This window comes from Staurois parvus, unplaced genomic scaffold, assembly GCF_062004578.1.
Source record: "Staurois parvus isolate SC_StPar_1 unplaced genomic scaffold, SC_StPar_1.0 ptg001045l, whole genome shotgun sequence".
In the NCBI taxonomy this organism is placed as follows: domain Eukaryota; kingdom Metazoa; phylum Chordata; class Amphibia; order Anura; family Ranidae; genus Staurois; species Staurois parvus.
Genome location: NW_028318841.1, coordinates 4,037,026 through 4,060,441, shown reverse-complemented (window position 1 = coordinate 4,060,441; position 23,416 = coordinate 4,037,026). Strand labels below are relative to the sequence as shown.

Here is a 23,416-nt window from a genome sequence, read left to right as displayed (position 1 = left end):
GGGTTAAGGCAGAGCTAGAAAATAATGGTGGCCGCACAAATTGACACTTTTGGGCCCAATTTGGACATTTTCACTTAGGGGTGTACTCCCTTTTGTTGTCAGCGGTTTAGACATTAATAGCTGTGTGTTGAGTTATTTTGAGGGGACAGCAAATTTACACTGTTATACAAGCTGTACACTCACTACTGTATATTGTAGCAAAGTGTCATTTCTTCAGTGTTTGTCACATGAAAAAATATATGAGAGAGAGAGAGAGAGAGAGAGAGAGAGAGAGAGAGAGATTCATTAGCCATTGGAAGGTGGAATATTGAGCATTTAAATCTAATACTTTTTTGTGCTTCCATAACCTCTTGTGACTTGATGTCCCAAGTGTCCTTATTGGTTTCTATGCCAAAAAACGAGTCTCTCATGATTGGACTCCCTGATATTCTGAGGAATGCCTAGGGATTGAATGGTTGTCTTTTTGTTTTGTATATTACGCTTATGTTTGCCAAACCTCACGTGAAGTGGAAGCTAACCCACAGATCACTAATTTGTGCACCCAAATTGATTCAGCTTCAGTATTTTTTTTTTCTATTTTTAATATAATAATCATCTAGAAATGAAAAGTACAGGTAAGTTACAAAGGACAAATTCTATCCCCGCGAAAGTAATCTTGCTCTGTTACAGTTCAAGGATCAAAAATGATTGGATCTCTTCCATCCCAAAGTGCGAATTAATAGACGTGAGGGAAGGAAGGGAGGAAACCACTAAAACCCCTAACTACAATTGGCCTTTCATTTTTATATTGGTGACCTAGCCTCACTTTTATTGTGATTTGGTGACTATTTTGATATGCCTTTTGATCTTTTGTTTGAGCATCATTCACACTTTATTTTCATTAACTATTACATCACATATCTAGTGAATTGTTTACTTCACCCCTTACCTAAAATGCCTATGAACAGTAATGTTACAATGTGATTTTTATATAGTGTAAAAACCCGGACTGCACCCGGAGGACACCTGCCAGAGGGGTACCACCCGGGGCCATCTGCCGGATTGCCTCCGCCGCTCGCTGTCACTAACATAGAGCGGAGAGTAGGAGGCAGAACACATGCAGAAACACAGTAGCGCTGAAAAGAGGGCTGGAGCTGCCAGAGTTAACTTCACAAGTTAACCAGCAGGTGATTGGTTGCTAGGTGTTAATATGAAAAATTAACTGCAGCAGCTCCCGCCTTCTATTCAATGCTGCTGTGTCCTGCTCTGAGTGTCTGAGCTTTGTAAGGTAGGAATGGGTAAAGTTGATGAGATTTTGCATTGTGAAGGAGGGGGAATAGCTGCAAGAAGATTTGTATCATGAAGGGTACTGTGTACCGTAAAGGGGTCAGATGGGGGGCTGTGTACCGTAAAGGGGTCAGGTGGGGGCCTGTGTACCGTAAAGGGGTCAGGTGGGGGCCTGTGTACCGTAAAGGGGTCAGGTGGGGGCCTGTGTATCGTAAAGGGGTCAGGTGGGGGCCTGTGTACCGTAAAGGGGTCAGGTGGGGGCCTGTGTACCGTAAAGGGGTCAGGTGGGGGCCTGTGTACCGTAAAGGGGTCAGGTGGGGGCCTGTGTACCGTAAAGGGGTCAGGTGGGGGCCTGTGTACCGTAAAGGGGTCAGGTGGGGGCCTGTGTACCGTAAAGGGGTCAGGTGGGGGCCTGTGTACCGTAAAGGGGTCAGGTGGGAGGGGCGGTGTACTGTAAAGGGGTCAGGTGGGAGGGGCGGTGTAAAGTAAAGGGGTCAGGTGGGAGGGGCTGTGTAATAGAGGTTTTCCTGCATTTTACCCATGGTTATAGCTGCAGTCCTATACATTTCTTTGGGCGTGTTTTCAGAAAATGCAGGAAAGAAATGTGCAACCTAAAAGTCCCACAGGCTGCAACTTTGGCACACTTTCAGAAAACCCTAATGACACCACTGTGTTTACCCTTATTGGCTAGAGGAAAGCATTCGGGTCTGAGTTTGCTGTTGTGGAAGTCCCAATTCAGCGGGTGCTGGAGAACTTCGGTTCAACTGTCTATGAAAAAGAATTTATAGACCCATACTACATAGACACATTACCAGTATTGGGGCACATTGTAGCTAGTACAAAGAATAACTGTATATGGTCTGCACTGATTCTTCCCACAGTAGTAAACAGATTCCTCTGCATGCAAAGACCAATGTCACAGAAGAAATGGTTCAAAAAGTTTGAGAGCTTTACTGTATTCTGGCGTCTCTTGATTAGCCTCTCCCTCAACAGCCAAATCTTTCTGGCTCATGTTCTGTTCCCAAAATGTGATTGTCCATGATGTTCATTTGTCTTTTTTTTTTTTTTTTTTTTTTTTTTTTTTAGTGCTTTATATGACATAATTACATTTCTACTAATATCACTGGAGTTTGTAATTAAGTTATCTGTTGAGAGGCTTCCTTTGTGTTACCACAAATCTAATACAATGTTCTAAAGAAGCATATGTGTAGAGTCTATTTATTCATTAAGAATTATTTATGTGTTGATCCTACTTAGCTTTTGTTTTAAAAACACAAAATTATGAAAAAAAAATCTGTTTTTAGTACCTTTTGTACCATGTTTGTAAAAATGCGTTTACACTTAGTGAACACATGCGGGGGTGATTACTGATTTTATAAGGGTTTTGTTTTTTTTTGTTTTTTTTTTTGTTTATCTTCCCAAAGAAAAATCTCCCATTCTTCACAATCATCCCTTATTCATGTCATCAGTTTTCAGCAGTACCTATAATTGTGAGAAACTATTTTCAAGGATGAAGGGCAAAACTAGAACCAAAATATCTGATGAGCACCTTAAGAATTCATTGAGATTTGCTACTATATCCATCGAACCAGATATCAATGCTTTAGTTCAAGCATCACTAAATGGCGGACCATGGTCCAGATTCAGGCCAAGCCCCTGTCCCATCTGGACCTGCTGCTGTGCCGTTTAGGAGCCGCTTCAACTCTGCCCATTGCAGCTTCTATTTTCAAGGCGGAGCGGAAGGCAATATAGTAATGCACGAAGGACAGGCTTGTGTCACATGCTGACCTTTTGTAGTTTTGAGCTAAATGGGTACATCTGAACTGGCTCATTAGCAGATATTAGAGAAGAGCTAGAACACAAAGTGCTGTTTTAATCAAGCTGTCCCATCAAAATGTATGGAAACCCTGGGCAAGAACTTCTCTTATTTCCTTTTAACCAATAAATTACCAAAAACAGATCCTACCAAGAATTCGGTGAACTTCTAAGCTGACTTTACTGTGCCTCTGCTGCATGGAATTTTTAAACCATGCCACCAGTCCATCTATGTGAACTACAAACCATCTTCCCCAATGTTATGGAGATGGGAAAGTGGCCTGTAGTCCAAATTAGAAGAGAACAGCCTAAGATGACAACTCTGTTCCTACAAAGATACAATGCAGTGAGTGAAATTGTAGCCCTCCAACAAGAAGTATGTTAATGGCAGGATTACCAAGTATCAGGAGAAAAGCAGTTTTCGAAAACTAACCTAAGCTGCGTTTTTACAAGTTCGTCTATGCAAGTCAAGCACTTGGGCGTTCATTCATTTCATTGACCAGCCATCGAAATTAATGCTTAAGTGCTAAATGTGCCTAGTTCTCAGGCAAAATTGCATGCCTTAATGCGTGTATAGGTGCGTGTTTTTTTTGGCTTTTTTTCTGCCAAAATGCTCTTCTGAATGTTCAAGTGATTTTTTTTCTTTTTTTTCTTTTTCTCCTGCCTCGTACTTCCCCTGCCTTTTTAAACACATGTAAAAATGCCCATGTGTGCATGAACACAGGATAACATAGAGGGGCATTTAGAGGCATTAAAAAAAAAAATTAAACTCCTGTAAATCAGAGGTTTTTGAGCTGCAGTGTGCATGAAACGTAAAGGGAAGACAAATTCAAATTCAATTTTTCTTTTCCCCCGCACATCCCATGGATGCTTGATTGGATTGAGATCTGGAGAATTTGGAGGCATTGTTATTTTTCTCAAACCATTCTTGATTTCAGCAGACCAAGCCACCTTCTTCCATTGCTCTATTGTTCAGTTCTGATGCTTGCGTGCCCATTGTATGTGGTTTTGACTGTGGTCAGCATAGACACCCTGACTGGTCTACTCTGCCCTATACGCTGCAAACTGATGCTCTGTGTTTTATGACACCTTTCCATCGGTACCAGTGTTAAAGTTTTCAGCAATTTGAGCTAGAGTAGCTCTGCTGTGGGATCCAACTGCATCGGCCAATGAACCCTCCCCATGTCCATCAATAAACTTTGACTGCCCATGACCTTGTTGCTGGTTTTCCAGTTTTCCATCTTTGGACCACTTTTTATAGGTCCTGACCACTGCAGACTAGGAACATCCCACAAGAACTGCAGTTTTGGAGATGCTCTGACCCAGTCATCTAGCCATTAAAATTTTGCCCTTGTGGAAGTTGCTGAAATCCTTACACTTTCCCAATTTTTGTGTGTGTCAGGGTGGGGGACACTAGTAGACCCTCCAGCAGCATTTTTTTTTTTCATTTATTATAAATATTACTGCTTTTTATATTATTGGAGTATACATGTAATTGGCACCTGTATTGTACTATTGCAAAATATTTGCATGTTTTTGTATTTATTTTACTTTTTTATTTTATCGCATTTCTTTTTTTTATCTATTGTCCACATACCTTGAGAGACATGGATCCCTTACACCCCCCTGCTCAAACGAGAGAGCATATTGCATATGAGACCTTCATCTTCTCCATATTATTTATATATATATATATATATATATATATATATATATATATATATATATATATATATATATATATATATATCCTTTTAATTATTACTTCTGTGAATATTTACTCTCTTGTATAGGACATATGCACTTTACTTTCAATCTTATTTTATTGTGCAAAGTACGAAAGTAGAGAGCCAGAATATGATACAAAGATAAAAGATACAGCTGTGTGGGACCAGGGCCCTGGTAGACATACAGATAACTCATAAGCAGCAACAATGGCAAACTGATGTGAACAACCAAATCAAAGACACGTTAACATGTCGGGAACCTCCTACATGAGGAGGGGCACTTTGCAGGGCTAGCTTTGGTCCTGGCAACTAGGCCTCAGTCCCGATATATTTTGCCCGGCTTGGTCCCTTGTAACAAACTAGTATAGTTCAGGAAGAACAGGAGATGAAGAGGGGGAAAGAAAGAGGGTGGAAACCTGGAGGGGGAGAGCAATATGGCTCCCATCTGAAAGCATGCGAGGAAGCATTGCAGATCCACATGAACATATTTTGCCCAATGTTCCCATGCTGCCTCAAATCCGCTTGACAGTATCAGTAATTACACTAAGTTCAACATTTATCCAGAAGACCTTATGTCTATACATTGACATAAAGAACGGAGGTGTTTTCCACGAGCGAGCTACATATCGTGAGCTTGGCCGCTAGAAACATGAAAAAGATCAGCTTTCTTGTGGAGCGAGGCAGGTACTCCACTTGCTCATTCAACAGTGCAATTCGGGGCGACTTAGGGACCAGAGTCCCAGTGACTTTACGGATCCAGAGCAAACACATATGCACTTTAATTTACAATCTAGATACTGCACTAAGATATGTGCTGGCAATTTTCTACACCAATTTTTTTTTTTTTTTTTTTTTATTTAATTCTTATCAGCTGTAATTTCTCTTCAGTCGCTGGCTTAGGGAGGGAGCGGTTTCCTTGACCCCACTTCTTGAGGTGTATACTATTAGATGCAAGTCATCATTTAGCCCCTAGTAGCTGAGTCCAGCAATATGACGGCGAGCCGTGGACAGGAAGTGCTGTCTGGAACGCATTTCCGGTGCAGAGAGACTGGCGTGTGTGTGTATGCATGTGTGTTGTTTAATAAAAAAAAAAAAAAAAGTTTTTTTGTTTTTTTGTTTTTTTTTGGGGGGGGGGGAGGGTTGTGTATATATATGTATATATGTGTGTATGTATATATGTATCTATGTATGTGTGTGTGTGTGTGTGTGTGTGTGTGTGTGTGTGTGTGTGTGTGTGTGTGTGTTTATGCTATGATGTGATGTAGGCTGTAATGCTGGTTGTGTGATCATTTTAAAGTTGGGCTCTGAGGAAGAAGGATATGCCTTTGAAACATGTCGGCCTTTAGGGACCCTGGCATGGCCTTCCTGTGCTTCGGTTATGGTTCCAGTTGGCCATGTTAGTGTGGCTCGATGAGTGTGTATTCTTTAATGTTTATGAGCAATTTTTTTTTTTTTTTTTATGTGGATTTTTATTGAATAATCCTTGGATAATGCACTAGGCTGGTGCGCCTTCTCTTTCTGTTGTTTGTTCCTAGTTGTTAAGGACACCCCCAGTCCTAGAGGGCAGCAAAGCTAGAAGTGACTTTTTGTATGATCTTTGGTGCAACAACTGGGCTACTTCACTTGTGCACATGAAACTATTCTTTTAATCATTTATTTATTTATTTTTTGCTTTGAACACATCTTCAGGGACAACATGTTCACTTGCTGCCTATTATATCTCACCCACTTTCAGATGCCATTTTGATGATATAATCAAGGTTTTTCACTTTACCTTTTAGTGGTCATAATGTTATGACTGATCATTGTATTTAAAGCATGATAATGCATATGTACAGTATATTGGTTGTGTTGGTGTCTGAAATTTTTGTTTACTAGCTCTTCTTAGTCCTTTATTACTGAAATGTGTAAAATTCTCAGTAGGGTCAGGTTCATTCCATGCTCGCGCATGTAACGCACAGGAATGTGCTGTGTGATTCACTTGCGGTTCTATGCGATACAATTTCAGCCCATTCATTTGAAATGGGCTAAAAGCGCACCATGCTGCACTAAAAGTAGTGCATGCACTACTTTTTAAAATGCACTGCAACCTGGATCGCATGTATATACGTACCATGCGATCCTGTGTGGGAAAATGCACTGTGTTTGGGGGGATGTTGGCTTTCTATTGACACCTGCTCTTGCACTAATGGCTCCTGTTGCCGTCAGTGACAACCGGTGAGGATGGGTGGGGCCCAGCTGTGCTCTGTGTGTCTTATAGACAAGGCCAGCTCAGGAGCTAGCACACAATAGTGTCCCCATAGCAAGAGGCTTGCTGCGGGGGCCCTCAGCAGGGGGAAGGAGCCAGGAGAACCTGAAAAGAGGAGGATCAAGACTGCACCGTGCAAAACCATTGCGCAGAGCAGGTAAGTATAACATGTTTGTTATTTAAAAAAAGTAAAAATCTAATATCACTTTTAAGCTTTCAGCCAATATTGAAGAAGATGGTCCCAGTATAGAACAAAATCATGCATATAGCCAACAGTCAAAGTTTTTTAATTTTGTAGGTGTTGCTTTAAAATACATTTTGATGGGAACAGCTCGCAATGAAATGTTCCTGTTTCTTTTTGTCACATGGCCTGGTGTGAATTGTAAGATCACTCAATATCAATGTGATGGGTTCTCCTTCCTTTTCCATCTACTCTAGTAATGATGCTGCTCAATCCGATGACGAAGAGAAGATGCAACCTCATCAAACGGATACAGACGGAGGAAAATTGAAGCAGAAAACGTAATTTATTTTTTATTGCCTATTTTGGTTATTTTGTTTTCCTATACGTTTTATTGAGAGAGAGCAAAAGTTGCATTCATATTACAGAAAATAAAAATTGTCTAAATGCAAAATGACACCAATTATATTACTGAATGTTGCTAAGGTACATAAAACCTGCCTTTTCTGGCACCTAAATAATCAGATACTGGCAGGCAACACCACGTACCTCTTTACATAGCCAGTATTGTTTGGACATGTTGATGTTCTTGACAGGTGGACTTCAATAATTACTGTCTCCCCTTTAAGCCCCCTTTCAGACTTGGCTGTCTCCGTCTTGGTCAGGGGGGGACCTGCTCACAGATCCCCTACTGATCGAAGCAGCGCAGGCAGATGACACATCCTTGTTCGCTCAGTTTCTGTGGAAGGGAAACACACAGAGCCTGTTCTGGTTTATGGGCCGCCGGGTGTAAACAGACTCGGCTGTCCATTTACACCAATTACCCTCTGATTCAATCCACCTAAAGGGAACAAGACAGATCCTTCCTCCTTCTTTTTTTTTTTTTTTTTTTTTTTTTTTTTTTTTTTTTTTTTTTTTGTGCGCTATAAAAAAACCTGACAATTTTGAGAGAGAAATTTTTTTTACTGGACATAGTTTTTGCTATTAAACATGCCCAGTAAAAAAAATTCAAAAAATCCAATTTCCTCTAATTTAGGCCACAATTGTATTCTGCTACATGTCCTTGCTAAAAAAAGAAAAAAAAAAATCCCAATACGTGTAAATTAATTGGTTTACGTTAAGGTTATAGCGTTTACAAATATTGGTATATATGATGTGCTTCTTTTTTTTTTTTTTTTTTTTTTTTTTTTTTTTTTTTTTTTTTTTACTAGTAATGGTGGCTATCAGCGAATTATAGCGGGACTTTGGGACTGCGGCAGGCATTCTGACACTGGGTGGAGCTGACTTAGTGTCTGACATCCCCAGCGACACCAATACAGTGATCAGTGCTAATAAACAGCACTGACATTGCACTAATGGCACTGGGCATGAAGGGGTTAACTATGTGCTGTTTTACAATGTGTGTTGTGTTTCACTGTAAGCACACTGCTTTGCATGGCTGTGCTGTGCACAACCATACAAAGTAGTGTGCAGGAGCTGACAGGGAGAACTGTTTTGTTTACTTACAGTTCTTCCCCCCCGTCAGAGATCCTCGGCAATCACCAGGCACCAGCAAGTAATCAACGGCCGGAACCCGGTGATTGACGGTCGTCACCCCCTACCCGGAGGTGCAAAATCACGTGTGTGTGTGTGTATATACGTGATTTTGCTTACAGCTGCCGCCCTGTAGCAGTATTAGTAGCTATGGGGCGGAGCTAAACCGGTTTAAAGAAATTTTCTTGTTTATTTTTTTTTTTGAGCAGTTTTATTGTAGTCACAAGAAATCTAAACATCCCTTGTGACAGCAATAGGCTGGACAGATCCCTTCTCTGCTCTTAAAAGCATTTGATCACACCAAAATGGCGCAGTTTACTTCCGGGGAAAGCAAAGCAGCAGGCAGCACTGTGAGTTGGAATCGCCTGCACTCAGACCGTAATTCATTAACTAAACAACTGCTGGCATCAGGACACTATGTGACGTCTATAGACACTTCATCACTGGATTCCTATAGAAGTCTTTAAAGGATAAGTTCACTTTTTGGACAAAAAAAAAATAAATGCACATTTTTTTGCATGTAAAAAAATGTGCATTTATTTTTGTCCAAAGGATCCTGGAAAGCATTGCACTAGCGATCAGTAGATCGCTGATGCCATTCAGGTCTCCTGCAAACCTGTCAGAATATCTGCTTGCTCGTACATCTGTAAGGCAAGCAGATATTCTGACAGAAAGCTTCAATGAACTTGAAAGCTACAAGCTGAGAGCCGTTAAGGCTGTCAGGACTTGCAGTTCATTTATTCACAGAAGTCCAGAGCCTGGCATGGCCACGCTGTTTTCAAATCTGATGCGTAGTACGGGGAAACTTCTCCCCATACTAACTGTCGGAGGGAGGGCGGCGGGCGCAGCTGTGGCTATAGGAACATGTTACATGTTCCACCCTAAAAATGAGTTCCAAAGGTGAACTTCTCCTTTTTAATGATTACATTATGATTTGTGGTCTGTTTGGAAAGATGAATATTAAATAATCTGACTTAACTGTAGTTTCTGTAGATCTTAGCATTTTGCTCGTTCTCAGCCTAAGCATTGTCTTATTGGAATATCCTGCATGTCTAGAGCTGGCTATAGAGGAGTAAAGCAAGGTACACACATGCATTTTAGCATCATTTGCCAGTATTGTGCCATTTCTGTACTGAATGAGGGATCTAACAAATGCCTCAGTCCATCCGGAGCTTACTGCAAAGTCTCCCAGTTAGCAGGTCTCTATCCTTTTCTTTTCTGTTAAAAAGAGTCAGCTCCTGACCCTGCTTGGATTAATGTGAGGATAGGTCTACCCACAGTCTTTAAAGATGATACCTGGTTCTCTGACCATCCTAAATGAGGCTGTGGCTTTCTCTTTGTAGATGACTCCTTCAAGTTTACTTTCTTGCTGTGGTAAAAACTACTTGTTATATTCACTTTGGTCCACTTTTATACATGTGAAACACTGTGTACTCTCTTGCCATTTTGTCTATAGTCAAAAAGGGATTTTACAGCCATCTGGTTCCCCAATGCAGAGATCAGTTCTCCGTTCATACTAGTGGCCATTGTGACTGGAGTAGAAAGTAATGGGAAATATAATGTTTTATTGCTTTCACCAAAACAGAAGGTGAAGGGGAATCTTCCACTGGGAACACATGTTTTGGCAACAGGCATTTTGCCTCCCTTTGGAGAAATTCTCACAGTGGGGAAAATAATTTTGATCTCCTACAGATTTTGTAAGTTTGCCCACTTACAAAGAAATTAAGGATCTATCATTTTCATCATGTGTTTTTTAAATGAGAGAGACAGAATATCAATCAAAACGCCAGAAAAAACACGATTCAGATGGTTTAAATTGAGTTGCAGTTCAGTGAGTAAAAGGTAATTGATCCCCAAGCAAAACATGACTTGGTACTTGGTGGAGAAACCCCTGTAAGGTTTCTTGGCTGTCGCTTGGCAACTCGAAGTTTCAGCTCCCTCCATAAATTTGCTATAGGATTAAGGTCTGGAGACTGGCTAGGCCATTCCATGACCTTACTGTGCTTCTTCTTGAGCCACTCCTTTGTTGTCTTGGCAGTATGTTTTGGGTCATTGTCATGCCATCTTCAGTGTTCTGGCTGAGAGAAGGTTTTCATCCAAGATTTTACAATACATTGCCCCGTCCATTGACCCCTCAATGCGGCAAAGTCCGCCTGTACCTTTTTTAGCAGCGGAACAGCCCCTCTTCCCTGCTTGACTGTAGGGATGGTGTTCTTAGGGTCATAGTCAGCATTTTTCTTCCTCCAAACATGGCGAGTCGCGCTAATGCCAAAGAGCTCAATTTTGGTCTCATCTGACAACAGTACTTTCTCCCAATCCTTCTCTGAATCATTTAGATGTTCATTGGCAAACTTCAGATGGGCCTGTACATGTGCCTTCTTTAGGAGGGGGACCTTGCAGGTACTGCAGAATTTCAATCCATGACAGCGAATTGTGTTACCAGTGGTTTGTTTGACTATGATCCCAACTGCCTTGAGAGCATTTACAAGCTCCCATGTAGTTTTTGGCCGATCCCTCACTTTTCTCATGATCATGCTTACCCCATGAGGCGAAATCTTGCATGGATCTCCAGACCGAGGGTGATTGGTTATTTTGTATTTCTTCCATTTGTGAATAATCCAACAGTTGTCTCCTTCTAAGCAAGCTTCTCGCTGATGGTCTTGTAGCCTATTCCAGCCTTGTGCAGGTCTACAGTCTTCTCCCTGACATTCTTTGACAGCTCTTTGGTCTTGCCCATAGTGGTGAGGTTTGAATGGAAGAAAGATTCTGTGGACAGGTGTCTTTAATACACATAACGAGTTATCATTAGGAGCACCCTCTTAAATTGACAGGACTAATCTGTGCACCACATGAGCACATTGTCATGTCATTGTCATTCTGGCCAGTCTGTGGGAGCCAGAATTATTGTTGGTAGGTGATCAAATACTTATTGTACTCCCTGAACTGCAACTCCGTTTATAACATTTGTATTGTGTGTTTTTTTTTGTTTTTTTTTGGGGGGGGGGGGGGGGTTCTGTATTTTTGGTTGATATTCTGTCTTTATCATTTAAAATACACCTTTTGATAAAAATTATAGATCCTTCATTTCTTTGTAAGTGGGCAAACTTACAAAATCTGCAGGGGATCAAATTGTTATTTTCCCCACTGTAAGTGAGAATTTCTCCAAATGGAGGCAAAATGCCTGTCACCAAAACATGTGTCCCCAGTGGAAGACTCACCTTCATCATCTGTTTTGGTGACTGCAATAAAACATTATATTTTCCACTACGTTCTACTCCAGTCACAATGGCCACTAGTGTGAATGCAGAACTGATCTCTGCATTGGGAACACAGATGGCAGTAAAATCCCTTTTTGACTATAGACAAATGGTAGAAGGGTATGCAGTGTTTCATACTTATAAAAGTAGACCAAAGTGAATATAACAAATTTATTCTCTCTACTGTATTTCCTATTGTGCCTTCGGGACAGGAATTGAAGAGAGAACCTCAAATGGATGTCTTAACTAATCCAAAACCTAGAAAAGTTTTTATAAGAGGGAATGTAGAGCATGATCTGAGAGAATCAGTTGGTGACTTGGTGAGATTAGTTTTAAAAACTTGCTAGAGCAAGATAAAATTAAAATGTAAATAGTGTACTTTGTTGAGTACATTGATGGTGGGCTTACATTAATCTCTCTGTTTCAAGGACACAACTGAAGAAATTTTTAGGAAAAAAGGTCAAAAGAGCAAAGCATCTGGCGGAAGAATATGGCGAGCGGGCGGTAAATAAAGTGAAAAGTGTCAGAGATGAGGGTCAGTAATTCACATGATTTTATTTATTTTTATATATATATATTTGTTTTTTGTTTTTTATATTTGTTTTTTTTGTGCTCATTCCAATACATTTCACGCTTACTAGTGAGCCATCCAGGGTATTTATTAAAAAGAAGTGCAGAAAATGTACTGTAAATGTTTATAGAATTTATTTGAAATCTCATCTGGGAATGGAATGTAACCCAAAGTTTGACACCCCTAGTTTTGATCACGAATGACTTGGTGAAAGAACAGCAGTTCACTAATGTGGTCATCTGTGTTCTCTAAACCGGGAAGCTTCATTTAGATTCATACCACCATTGCATATTAGACCTTTAGACTATGAAAGTTAGACACAGTTCCAAGTAGATTATATATAAAGATCTAAATAGCTTTTCCATTAAAAATAATATAATGTACAGTTTTAACCTTTTGCAAGTCATCTAATGCATATGTGCTGCAGCAGAGAGGGTGACTTTAACACCCACATTGAGGCACAAATGCATCCTTGGGAGGCAGAGCTTTCTGTGCAGAGAGCACACGCCAGGCACAGTAACCGAACTCTCAAAAAGTGCTCCCAGCCTCTCCTAAGCCAGCAAGACCTTTTTCTGAACGTGACAACTGTGACCGCCTATCACAGTAGTCATGTGATTGGGTGATCCTTCCTGACCCTGTGGCATAAAGACCCTGCTAAAGGGACCCTGGGCTGAATGGTTAATGAAATTTTTGTTCTGCTTTTTAACTTGCTTGAAAATGTAAAACCTTGTGTACTTTATTGATTGATTATATACCTGTCCTCTTAGTTTTTCACACAGACCCAGATGACCAGTCATCCAGTGATGATGAAGGAATGCCCTACACCCGACCTGTGAAATCCAAAGCTGCTCATGGTTTCAAGGGTCCATATGACTTTGAGCAAATCAAAGTGGTGCAGGACCTGAGTGGAGAGCACATGGTAATGCCAGTGTCTGCTAAGAACTTCCACAAACTTTACACGGTGCTGGTTACAGTCTTTTAATATTCCTTATTACTTCTTCCAGGGAGCTGTCTGGACCATGAAGTTTTCTCACTGTGGGCGGCTTCTTGCCTCAGCCGGACAAGACAATATTGTCAGAATTTGGGTTCTCAAAAATGCTTTTGATTATTTCAATAACATGAGGATCAAGTACAACACAGAAGGCAAGACGTTGCTTAATAATTTTGCTTTTTTGGATTATTTTAGCCCACCTTACCATATGGTTTTCATACGTGGCATTAATGTTGGTCAGCTAGACCTGCAACAGCTGTATGCCATTTGGAATAAATATCCAGCGGTTTTGGATGAGCAGTTGGCCACAGAGGCATAGAGGAACAATTTGCATGGCACTGGCCAGTATCCTAAAGTGAAAAAATAATTCCACTATATTTTTTTATCTTTGATTGAAGTGAGACAAGCAAATACCTTTTTGGTTTCAAGAAGGATGTACTGTGCGTCTTCCTAATTAACTGAAGAACTATTTTTTGTTTCTTTTAGCCCACCTTCCTATAAGGGGTCTAGTTTTTAAATTTGGTTATGAAACTGAAATTACATTGAAAACTTGATGCATAAAGACTGTAAGAAGGGGAGTATACATAAACCAAGGATAATAATAGATTTGGTTTTTCAAAACCAAACACAGAAGTAGAAGCGATGTATTGTTGGGCAAGACATATTTTTCTTAGTTTGTAGAGTCAGAAAAAGTGCTCCTCCTTTCCTTGTGTGCTAGAATCAGGTGCTGGCTTGAAATTTGGCACCCCTTCACATATAGCTCTGTAATATCTAAAGGAAAAGCCCCACACTGATGAGGTCTTCACAGGCGAACTTGAATCAGCTGATGAGCTTCAGCACGTTGTCCCACCTTCAGGACCACTCCACCAACTTAACCGATAAGCTTAATCATAGAGGATTCTTACCTTGCATATTAGGTTTATACAGTATTTTAGTCTTGAAATACAGCTTTAAGTAACTCTGTCACTTTAACAAAAAGCAGACAGGTAAAGTTGCTGGTTTTCAGGTTTCCTGCATACAGCTGCAGAAGCTTTACAGCTGTATTAAACCAAAAAGCAAACATTCCCTCATTTTCACCTGGTGATCCAGCCAGTAAGTCTGAGTTTCAAAAGAACAAGCTCTTCTTAAAATGTGGCAGTTAGAGTTCTGAGACAAACCATTTACTACACACAGGGGTGCTTACATTGATCAGCTTTTATTTATGTTAACTTTTATTCCAAAAGATTAAAAACTGTTACCTGTAACTTCAGTCTGCAAGTCTGCTAGTACATCCAAGTCCTCATGCACACTGGACGTTTTTACAACTGCTGTTTTTGGCCTTTGACGGTTTTTTTCTACAGCCAGTAAACTCCCCAGCATGTTATCCTATATGTCCATGCACACATAGACTGTAAGCAAGTTTTTATTGGCAGGAGCGTTTTATGGCTGGGAAAAAACCCCCAGAACTAGTGGGTTTGTAGAGGAGTTTTATAGCTGTAAAAACGCTCTAATGCGTTTTTGGCCATTTTTTTTTTTGCAAAAATACCCCGCTAAAGACCACAACAGCAAAAAAAAGTGGATAAACGCTAATGCAAAAATGCTGAAAAACTCGTTTATGTGACTTTACATAGCTAATGTTACCCGCGTTATTAAAACTCCCAGTGTGCATGGAGTTTAACACTCCCCTCTCACCAGACTAACATTTCTGTCCAAAGGTGCCCCTGTGCGCCTCATCCAGAGTGGGGGCACTAATACAGGAGGTGTGTTATTGGCCAGATCACCAGGAAAACAGAGGAGGGGGGGAGCCTAAATAAAATGGCTACAGCCACCACTTCTAAGGATTGGTAAGCTGCGGTATATTACATTATTGGTTTTCAGGCTGCATGTTGCTTTAAAGAGGAACTGACCTATAGAAGCTGCATTCTTTTTGTCTCCCTGCACTTAATCGTTTCCCCATTACTGATTTACCATGCCTTGTACTGCACTGTATCTCTGTGGAGGCGGTCATCTTGTTGGAGGCAGAACTTTGCTTACTCGAGTCAGAGGCTCCAAAAAGTGAGCAGCACAGTAGTGATTTTTCTCTTCAGACTATTAGATTTAGCAATGCCTTAAGTCTCTCACAATGGAGTTGGGGCAATCACCTCTTTCACATAGGGAAACACACAAGTATTTTTTTTTTTTTTTTTAGCAGGACTTTAAACAAAATGTAAATCTTTTTTCCGTGTACTGCTTAGGCTAAGCATTTCTAGCTATTTCTTATAACATAGCAAATCTTTGCTTTTTTAAGTTTAGTTCCACTTTAAGTGCTTCAGCACCACCCAAGTACGGAATTATGATAAGGCAAAGCTTCAGCACTTGGTGTTGTCGATGTTCACTGGTCTCCTCTCTCTCACATTATTTGCCACAGAGGCAGCACATCATAGTAAGTGCTTGGGGAAGAGATTGAAATACTACAATAGCAGATAAACATCCAATGCATGATATTATGCAGAATGTTTGTGCATTGTGCTTTAGATATAGAGTTTGTACTATTTCAGTAGTATTTTTCATGCAGAATTTTAGCACCAATAGTGCGTATTGTTTTAGTTCTCATTCTGATGTTCTTCCTTATGGAAAGACGTTTTAGATGACAAATACCATAATAATCCTAATTCCTTTTTCTTGATGGAAACAAATGAGTGGCTGTCACTCATTGTGTACGTAGGCCTGTTATTCAGGAGGACATAGATTTTGTGTTATCCTTCATCAGCTGCTAAAATGTTTTGTGATGCCCCCCTTCATGTTTATTTTAATGTTTGATTCCTAGCACACTAGCAACCAGAAAATGGTGAGGCTAATTTACTAAATGAAAGTTAAAAAGTTCACAATAAATGTGAACATTAATTTTCATTCTCCAATCATGTGCAGATTAAATAAGTAAATGGGATCATTCTCTTGACATGATTGGATAATGAAGTGAATCTTCAGACATTTGATTGTGTCTTATGCTGCTTTTATTCTTTCTCATTTCAGGGCGAGTATCTCCCTCACCATCTCAGGAAAGTCTCAATTCTTCCAAATCTGATACAGATGGTGGGGTATGTATTTGAAAGCACACAGGTCACACTGCATGGCCAGAGATAGTCTTTTGGGCTATGAAACAAAGTTGTACTACCTTTTTTAAATATTTAATCACTTTAGTAATGAAAATCTAGTGTGTGCGTTTTTGATGACCATTATTATTGTAGTGTTTATCATTAAAGTTACAGTAATAAGTCAATCAATCTTAAACTTGCAATCTTAATCATGCTGAATGTCCTAAACTACAGTGATTTGTTAATATGTGAAAATAATTTTGATTTTTTTTTTTTGTTAATGTGTATTCCAAGTGCTCCTGAACGAGTCCCTTTTTTTTTTTTTTTTTCTCACATTTCACTATTTCTTTTACAAAGGTTTTATTAATGTTCAATCAAACAGACAGCTCTATCAGTAGGACAGTTGCATTCAATATGGAATAGGTGTGGGCGTAAAAAGTACACAAACCAGTGTACATGGCCATACAGTGTAAAGATCAAAAATACAAGCTAATGCATAGTTAGTAATTAGACCATATGTCAGATGAAACCTATGCATAAACTGTAGAATATTATGAAGGGAGCATAAATCGTCATAAGTAATAATTGTACTTATTGTAACAGTCTGAGCCAGGCGGACACCTGGCGGCCAGGCAGCCTCATTAACTGGTCAAAAAGTAAAGAAGAGAAAGTAAAGAGAAGGAAAAGAAAGAAGAGGAGGAGGAATCCCAGGGATTTGCAACGTGGGGCTTGTAGATCAAAAAAAGAGTACTGTCAGACATGGATGGCTAGGCATGGGCAATCCAGGGTTGACACAATCTGAGAAATTTCTCAAGGGTGTCTGATAGTATATAGAAAAATAACTGCGTGTATCACCTGAATACCCAATAATATCAAATGTGCTATCTTATGCATACCAAAAACGAACAACATATCAGTTAGTGCTGTGCCATATAGACAAATATAATCATGCTTCAGGAAATGAAAATGCTCTTCACTTGATCGTGCTCTTATGCCCCACATGGACTTACTCACCCTTTATTCATGACCACTAATCTCTAGCATGGTCATATACGCTTATGGGGCGACCCTTTTTTTTAGTGGTGTGGGCGTTCCTCTCTGCTGGGGAGCTTGCAATCCTATGCTGTATTTGCTGGCAGGTTCACTCAGAAAAGAAGGAAGAGTTCCATCGTGTAAAACCATAGACTATTTTATTAAATATAAAATGAATATTCCACTCTCATGTACTGGTGCCCTAGTACCAGCACCCAGTATTTTCAGCTTTGGTAGTCTTAAGATGGCCACTGTCTGTATCCGATACCGGAAGTTCAGGTGCGTTCCACCACCCGGAAACCACGTGACCAAAAGTACATCACTAGACTTCGACACGTTTTCAACCTGATTGGTCGTCTTCAGGAAGCTCCTCGGCTTCCCCAAATTTCAGGAGTTTGTGTTGATGTATGCATAGGATATGAGAGGGAACTGGCAAGACTCAAAAGGCATATAACAATTTCGGAAGGTAAAGACATGCGGACTGCAGCAATCCTGCCCAACCAGGACAACAGAAAATGGGAAAGGTGCTTATCAGATCAGCTATTACAGAAATTGAAAATTATTACAGAGTCCCGATAGCAAGGAAAAGATGTCGAAGACAGAAAATAGATTTGGTACAAAGATTCTAGGAGAAGTCAAAGTCATGAGTATGTCATCAGCAGATGGTGACATTTTATGGGAGGAACCTGCCACTACAATATCTGGAGGCGTCATATGACGCCCTCCCAGAACTGGCCGGCCACAGTGTAGCCGTCATTCGGCTGTCTGCGGTCGGCAAGTAGTTAATCATTATTGTTGAATATTAATATTTTTGGGGCATTGAGTTTTGTGACACTTGTCAATTTTGTGGTTGGTTTCACATCTTTAAATGCTCGCTCGTCCTCATTCTTGTGATTATATTAAATTTATAGTTTTGCAACTAGAGAAACAAGGTTTTGTATGCAACTCACCCTTTGTTTCATTATGTAGCAAGTGTTCAATTATCTGCTGAACTGATTTTAATGAATTGTTTGACTCCTAGACTTATATTGTGAGAGAACACAAAATTACAGGCATTAGATGTCCCTGAAAATTGGGAAGCAGAATCTGCATATGTAATGAGCAAGAATGTTTGTGTTTTAACACAATTTAATAACTTTATTTACATCAGTGCTGTCTTTCATGTATATCTAAAATACCTGAAGAATATACCTTTCCATTAAACAGTATGCTTTAAGAAGGATTCCAGGATGTGTTTTCTTCTGCATACATCGATAACATTTGTGTAGATTTGCTGCTACATATTGTGGGCTTTCTTTGGTGTTTAGTCTCTGCCCACACACTTCCAGTTCTTGTGTTCTGCATTGATTGGATTGCAGTAGTTGGCCTCATAGCAGCATATCTATGGAAATACTCAAGATAATTTACACAACACAATTACTCTTTCAGGACCACCTTTCTGGAGTTGTTCTGATTTGTTACTAGCCTAATGAAAAATTAAAGCTGAAGTCGGAAAGTAACAATTAATAAATATAGGGGGCACCAGCTGATCTCATACTGTAACGTTCTAATTTTTTAAGTTTTGTAGGGAATTGGATAAGACCGGAATGGGGGGGGGGATAGAAGCACATTTATTTTGTATACTTCCTGGAGTTCAGATTATAGAGATTCTGTCACCAACTAAAAGTGTATTTCTAGTCAAAACCATCTAAGCTAAAATCTACCCCCACTCCCATTCTAAACCTCTTCTGTCTACCCTGTAAAAGGAAAGATGCCTATACTGTTCTGAACTCGCTTCAGCCCGGTCACATGGTCAGGTCCCAGCATCGGCTTTAGTGTAGAGGAAGGAGGGATTCCCCATACTAAGCCTATGGATGACTTTATCACCTAGGTATTGCAGCTGTTGTCGCTGCTCTCTCCTTTACACTGAAGCCGCCACTGGAGAGATCATGTGACCGTACTAGAGCAACTTCTGAATAGGTAAGTGTACCATCTTTCCTTCACAGGGTATATATAGGTTTATAATGGGTACATTTTAGCTTGGATAGGTTTTCACTGAAATTCCACTTTCAAATATATTGTGGGTAAAAGCACAGAATAATCACATACAGGAATGCGAACACCTTGGTTAACGAATGAAAATCCATTGAAAATAATGGCTCGGTTTACAACTTTTTGTTTTTTGCAATATGAATGGATTAATTGGTTTTCAATGCATTTACAAATTTTTATTTTTTTTAAATCATGTCCCTACACAGTAATATGCCGTTAAAGTGCACTTTATAAAGAGTTTTGAACAGTTAAGTTTTTTGTTTTTTTTTTTCTACTTTTTTCTAACCTCTGGAATGAATTAATTGGTTTTCAATGCATTCCTATGGTAAACCACGTTTCGGTTTACAAATTATTGTGTTTTTTTGTTTTTTTTTCTTCCATGCTTCATTAGAAAGAAAAATGCATTTGATTGGTAGTGATGGAAAACCACCCAGACACATTGATAAATGAGACCTAGTGATTTTTGTCACAATATATTTCTTGTCTTGCCTCAGTATGCATGGAGCTAATGATGTTTTGGGTTTTTTTGTTGTTTTTGGAGTTTTGTTTTTTTTTTTTTTTTCCCTCATCTTATTGGATTGACTTTTGCAGGTTTACAGTGGAGCAGATGACATGGATCCAGATGATAAGAATGCACCATTTCGTCAGGTGCCCTTCTGTAAATACAAAGGCCACACAGCTGACCTTCTCGACTTGTCCTGGTCTAAAGTAAGTTCATACTTTACAACATTATGTGAGTGTTTTGGCCTTATTCAGTAAATGGTGTGAATTGGTGCCATCACCCATAGCAAAAAGTGTGTTTTGGATACGGTATTAAGTCCATTTGTTCCTGCTGATGTGGCTCATATAAATTTAAGAATGTCTGTCTTCGTTTTTAAATAGCTTTCTTTTCAGAAAATCTCCTACATTATACAGTCCTCAGACACACCAAGCTAATTGGATAGCATGTAATTTATGTCACTTAAGTCTTTAAAAAATTTTAACCGTTTTATTCTAGTGTGGCTGTTTGAAATGTGTTAGTCTTGAATGGGATTTACAGGCTGAGACAGATTGTGGAAGCTTCTTCCACAAGAACAGTCTGGAGCACCATTAAAGTAATAAGGAGAATGGCCACTATGGCATTTGCTGGTGCTTTAGGCCAGATGGCTGATAGTTTTTAGGCTGAAATCTTTACACTGTACAGCAGCTGGCACCTTTTTGTGAAAATTTTTGCACATAATCACTTCACATCTGTGCATATAAAAACAAATCTTCATGATGTTGTTCAAAAAGATTCCAATATACATTCAAAGATGCTACTATTTTAGTCCTGGTTTCTGTGTAATTTAATAGCATTTAGGTGAGGGTAACGTGGAAGATTTCTGATGATTTCTGGAAAATTACTGGCTTTTGCTGTTAAGATTTATTGTAATACTTTTTTTTTTTTTTCTTTCTAATGAGAAAGTGTGCTGCTAATCCTCTTCCCAAATTTTAATGTACACGGGCCATTCACACAGGTGGACTGATTGGGTCCGCCTGTCAATTTTTTAGGCGGACCTGACTGGACCATCCACTGCCCTCTGTGGAGCAGGGCATGTAAACCATGTGCTCGTTGCCTGGAGGCATGAAAAAAGTAATTGGGTCCTGACATAAAGTATCAGAGGTTACACTTCCATGATCCAGGGGACTGTGAAGAGCCTAGGAAAGTGTCACGACGGACTCATCCAAAGAGTTTTTGGTTGCTATAGGAGACAGCTGTTGCTACGTAGGTACAGACCATAAGGTGCAGGCCTAAGGCCCTTGTTCTCTATTAGCAAAAATTATATTTGTAAACAAAAAAAAATGAAAATTGAGAAATGGAAAAAGCTGCAAATACACTGAGCTGTTAACATAATCACATAATAGAAAATCATGCTGCACAAATTCATAAATGCAAAAAATATTATTAATGTGCAAATAGAAGCAATAAATGTATAGCACGTATTGGTTTATTAGCTGAATGTCTAAATCCACAAGAGAAGTTAAAAAATAAGAGTTCCAAAGACAAAGATGTTATGAGTAGTGTACCAATCCACTAACAGCTATGAGTTAAGGGTATCTCCTAGAAAGTTGAAGGCTCCTCCACCAGGTAACACCACGCAAAGCTTACCAGATTTATATACCTTCTAATTAGAGAGGTAAAAATGTGCCTTAGTCACAGGGCATCCATGGTAATCTTCTTAGATGGAGTCCTCAGAAAGTAAAAGGAACCATAACCATCACAGAAGGCACTTGGGAGAAACTCCTCAATCATGCATCCATCCCAGTATTTGCATATCAAAGATAAAAGCAGAAAGCTCCACATAGTGTATACCATGTATATGGAATCCAAAGTGAGGCTTGGCTTTCTGCTTCCTATATAAGTCACGGTGGTCCAGCATGACATCCGTGCCCCGGAGGACGTCAGGTGTGATGAAACAGACGATGCTTACTGTGATGTCATCATGCAACTAGAAGTCTGCGGGAAGCCATTTTGAGGTTACTGGCCAATTTTTGTTTCTTTATAAGCGTTTTTAACTACGGTACTTTAAAAATATGAGTGTTCTATTTTTAAAATTTGACTGGTATACACTATGTGGAGCTCTCTGCTTTTATCTTTGATATGCTAATACTGGGATGGATGCATGATTGAGAAGTGCATTCTGCAATGGTTATGCAATGGTTATGGTTCCTTTTGCTTCTGATGACTCCATCTGTAAGATGATTACCTTGAATGTCCTGTGACTAAGGTGCATTTTGACCTCTCTTTAATAGGGTCATATAGATCTGGTAATCCTTGCATGGTATGACCTGGTGGAGGACCCTTCAACGTTCTAGTGATACCCTTCTTCTGTATTGCTGTCTACCTGGCTGTTTGTCTTTGGAGTCTGCTGATCTGTCTATTGTCCTAGGGTGTCCTGAACATTCTACATTAAGTATTGAAGAGTACAGTATTTAATCAACACAGGGCTAGAGTCATTGTTTTTGTCTGTACTATATTTAACAGTCATTCTTTTATGTCCAGAAAGTACATTTTCTGCTTTGATTATAGTAAGCAGTCCAAATGTTCTGGTTAAATGGCAGCTATGCCTTAGCCTGGCCTCCACTAGTAATGATCCCTCTGCAACATATAATCACAAAGTTGACTAGACACTGTTCCTGTTTGTTGAAGAGAACACATGTTGTATTTTGTAGAGCTGACAATGATCTTTGCTTTTTTTACCCCATAGAATTATTTCTTACTTTCCTCATCAATGGACAAGACAGTTCGTCTATGGCACATATCCAGGAGGGAGTGTCTGTGCTGCTTCCAGCATATAGATTTTGTTACTGCAATAGCTTTTCATCCGAGGGTAAGTGCTAATATATATGAAAAAAAAATATAAGATTTATAACAATAGAAAATATAAATACATTTGTAAGTGTAACTAAAGGCATTTTAGTTTTTAGTTTTGGACAGAGTGGACAGGGGTTAGAACACCTGTCATTTTTTTTATTGCTTTCTGTGCCCCCGATAAAGAGATTTACCTTCTCTACTTGTCCTCTTTACCAAGTTTTGACACCAGAACAGTAATAGAGGGGAAATCTTCCAACGGACACTAATTTTGGTAAAGCCCCAAGATTTCCAGCACTTTTGGAAGGATTTTCTCACTTTCTGTTTTGGTTATGGGACGTGAAGGGAAATCTCCCCAAGGGACACAGACTTATAACTTT

General features: G+C 39.6%; 1 protein-coding gene across 1 annotated transcript in view; it reads left to right on the top strand.

The window, feature by feature from the left end:
• Positions 1-23,416, top strand: part of WDR44 (WD repeat domain 44) — a 128,921-nt gene that overhangs the window by 79,141 nt on the left and 26,364 nt on the right. Inside the window, exons 8-14 of the mRNA XM_089657961.1 lie at positions 7,495-7,578; positions 12,456-12,562; positions 13,366-13,517; positions 13,603-13,741; positions 16,581-16,645; positions 20,297-20,413; positions 22,933-23,055. Coding sequence (XP_089514087.1) covers positions 7,495-7,578; positions 12,456-12,562; positions 13,366-13,517; positions 13,603-13,741; positions 16,581-16,645; positions 20,297-20,413; positions 22,933-23,055 — 787 coding nt within the window. The remainder of the gene's footprint in view (positions 1-7,494; positions 7,579-12,455; positions 12,563-13,365; positions 13,518-13,602; positions 13,742-16,580; positions 16,646-20,296; positions 20,414-22,932; positions 23,056-23,416) is intronic.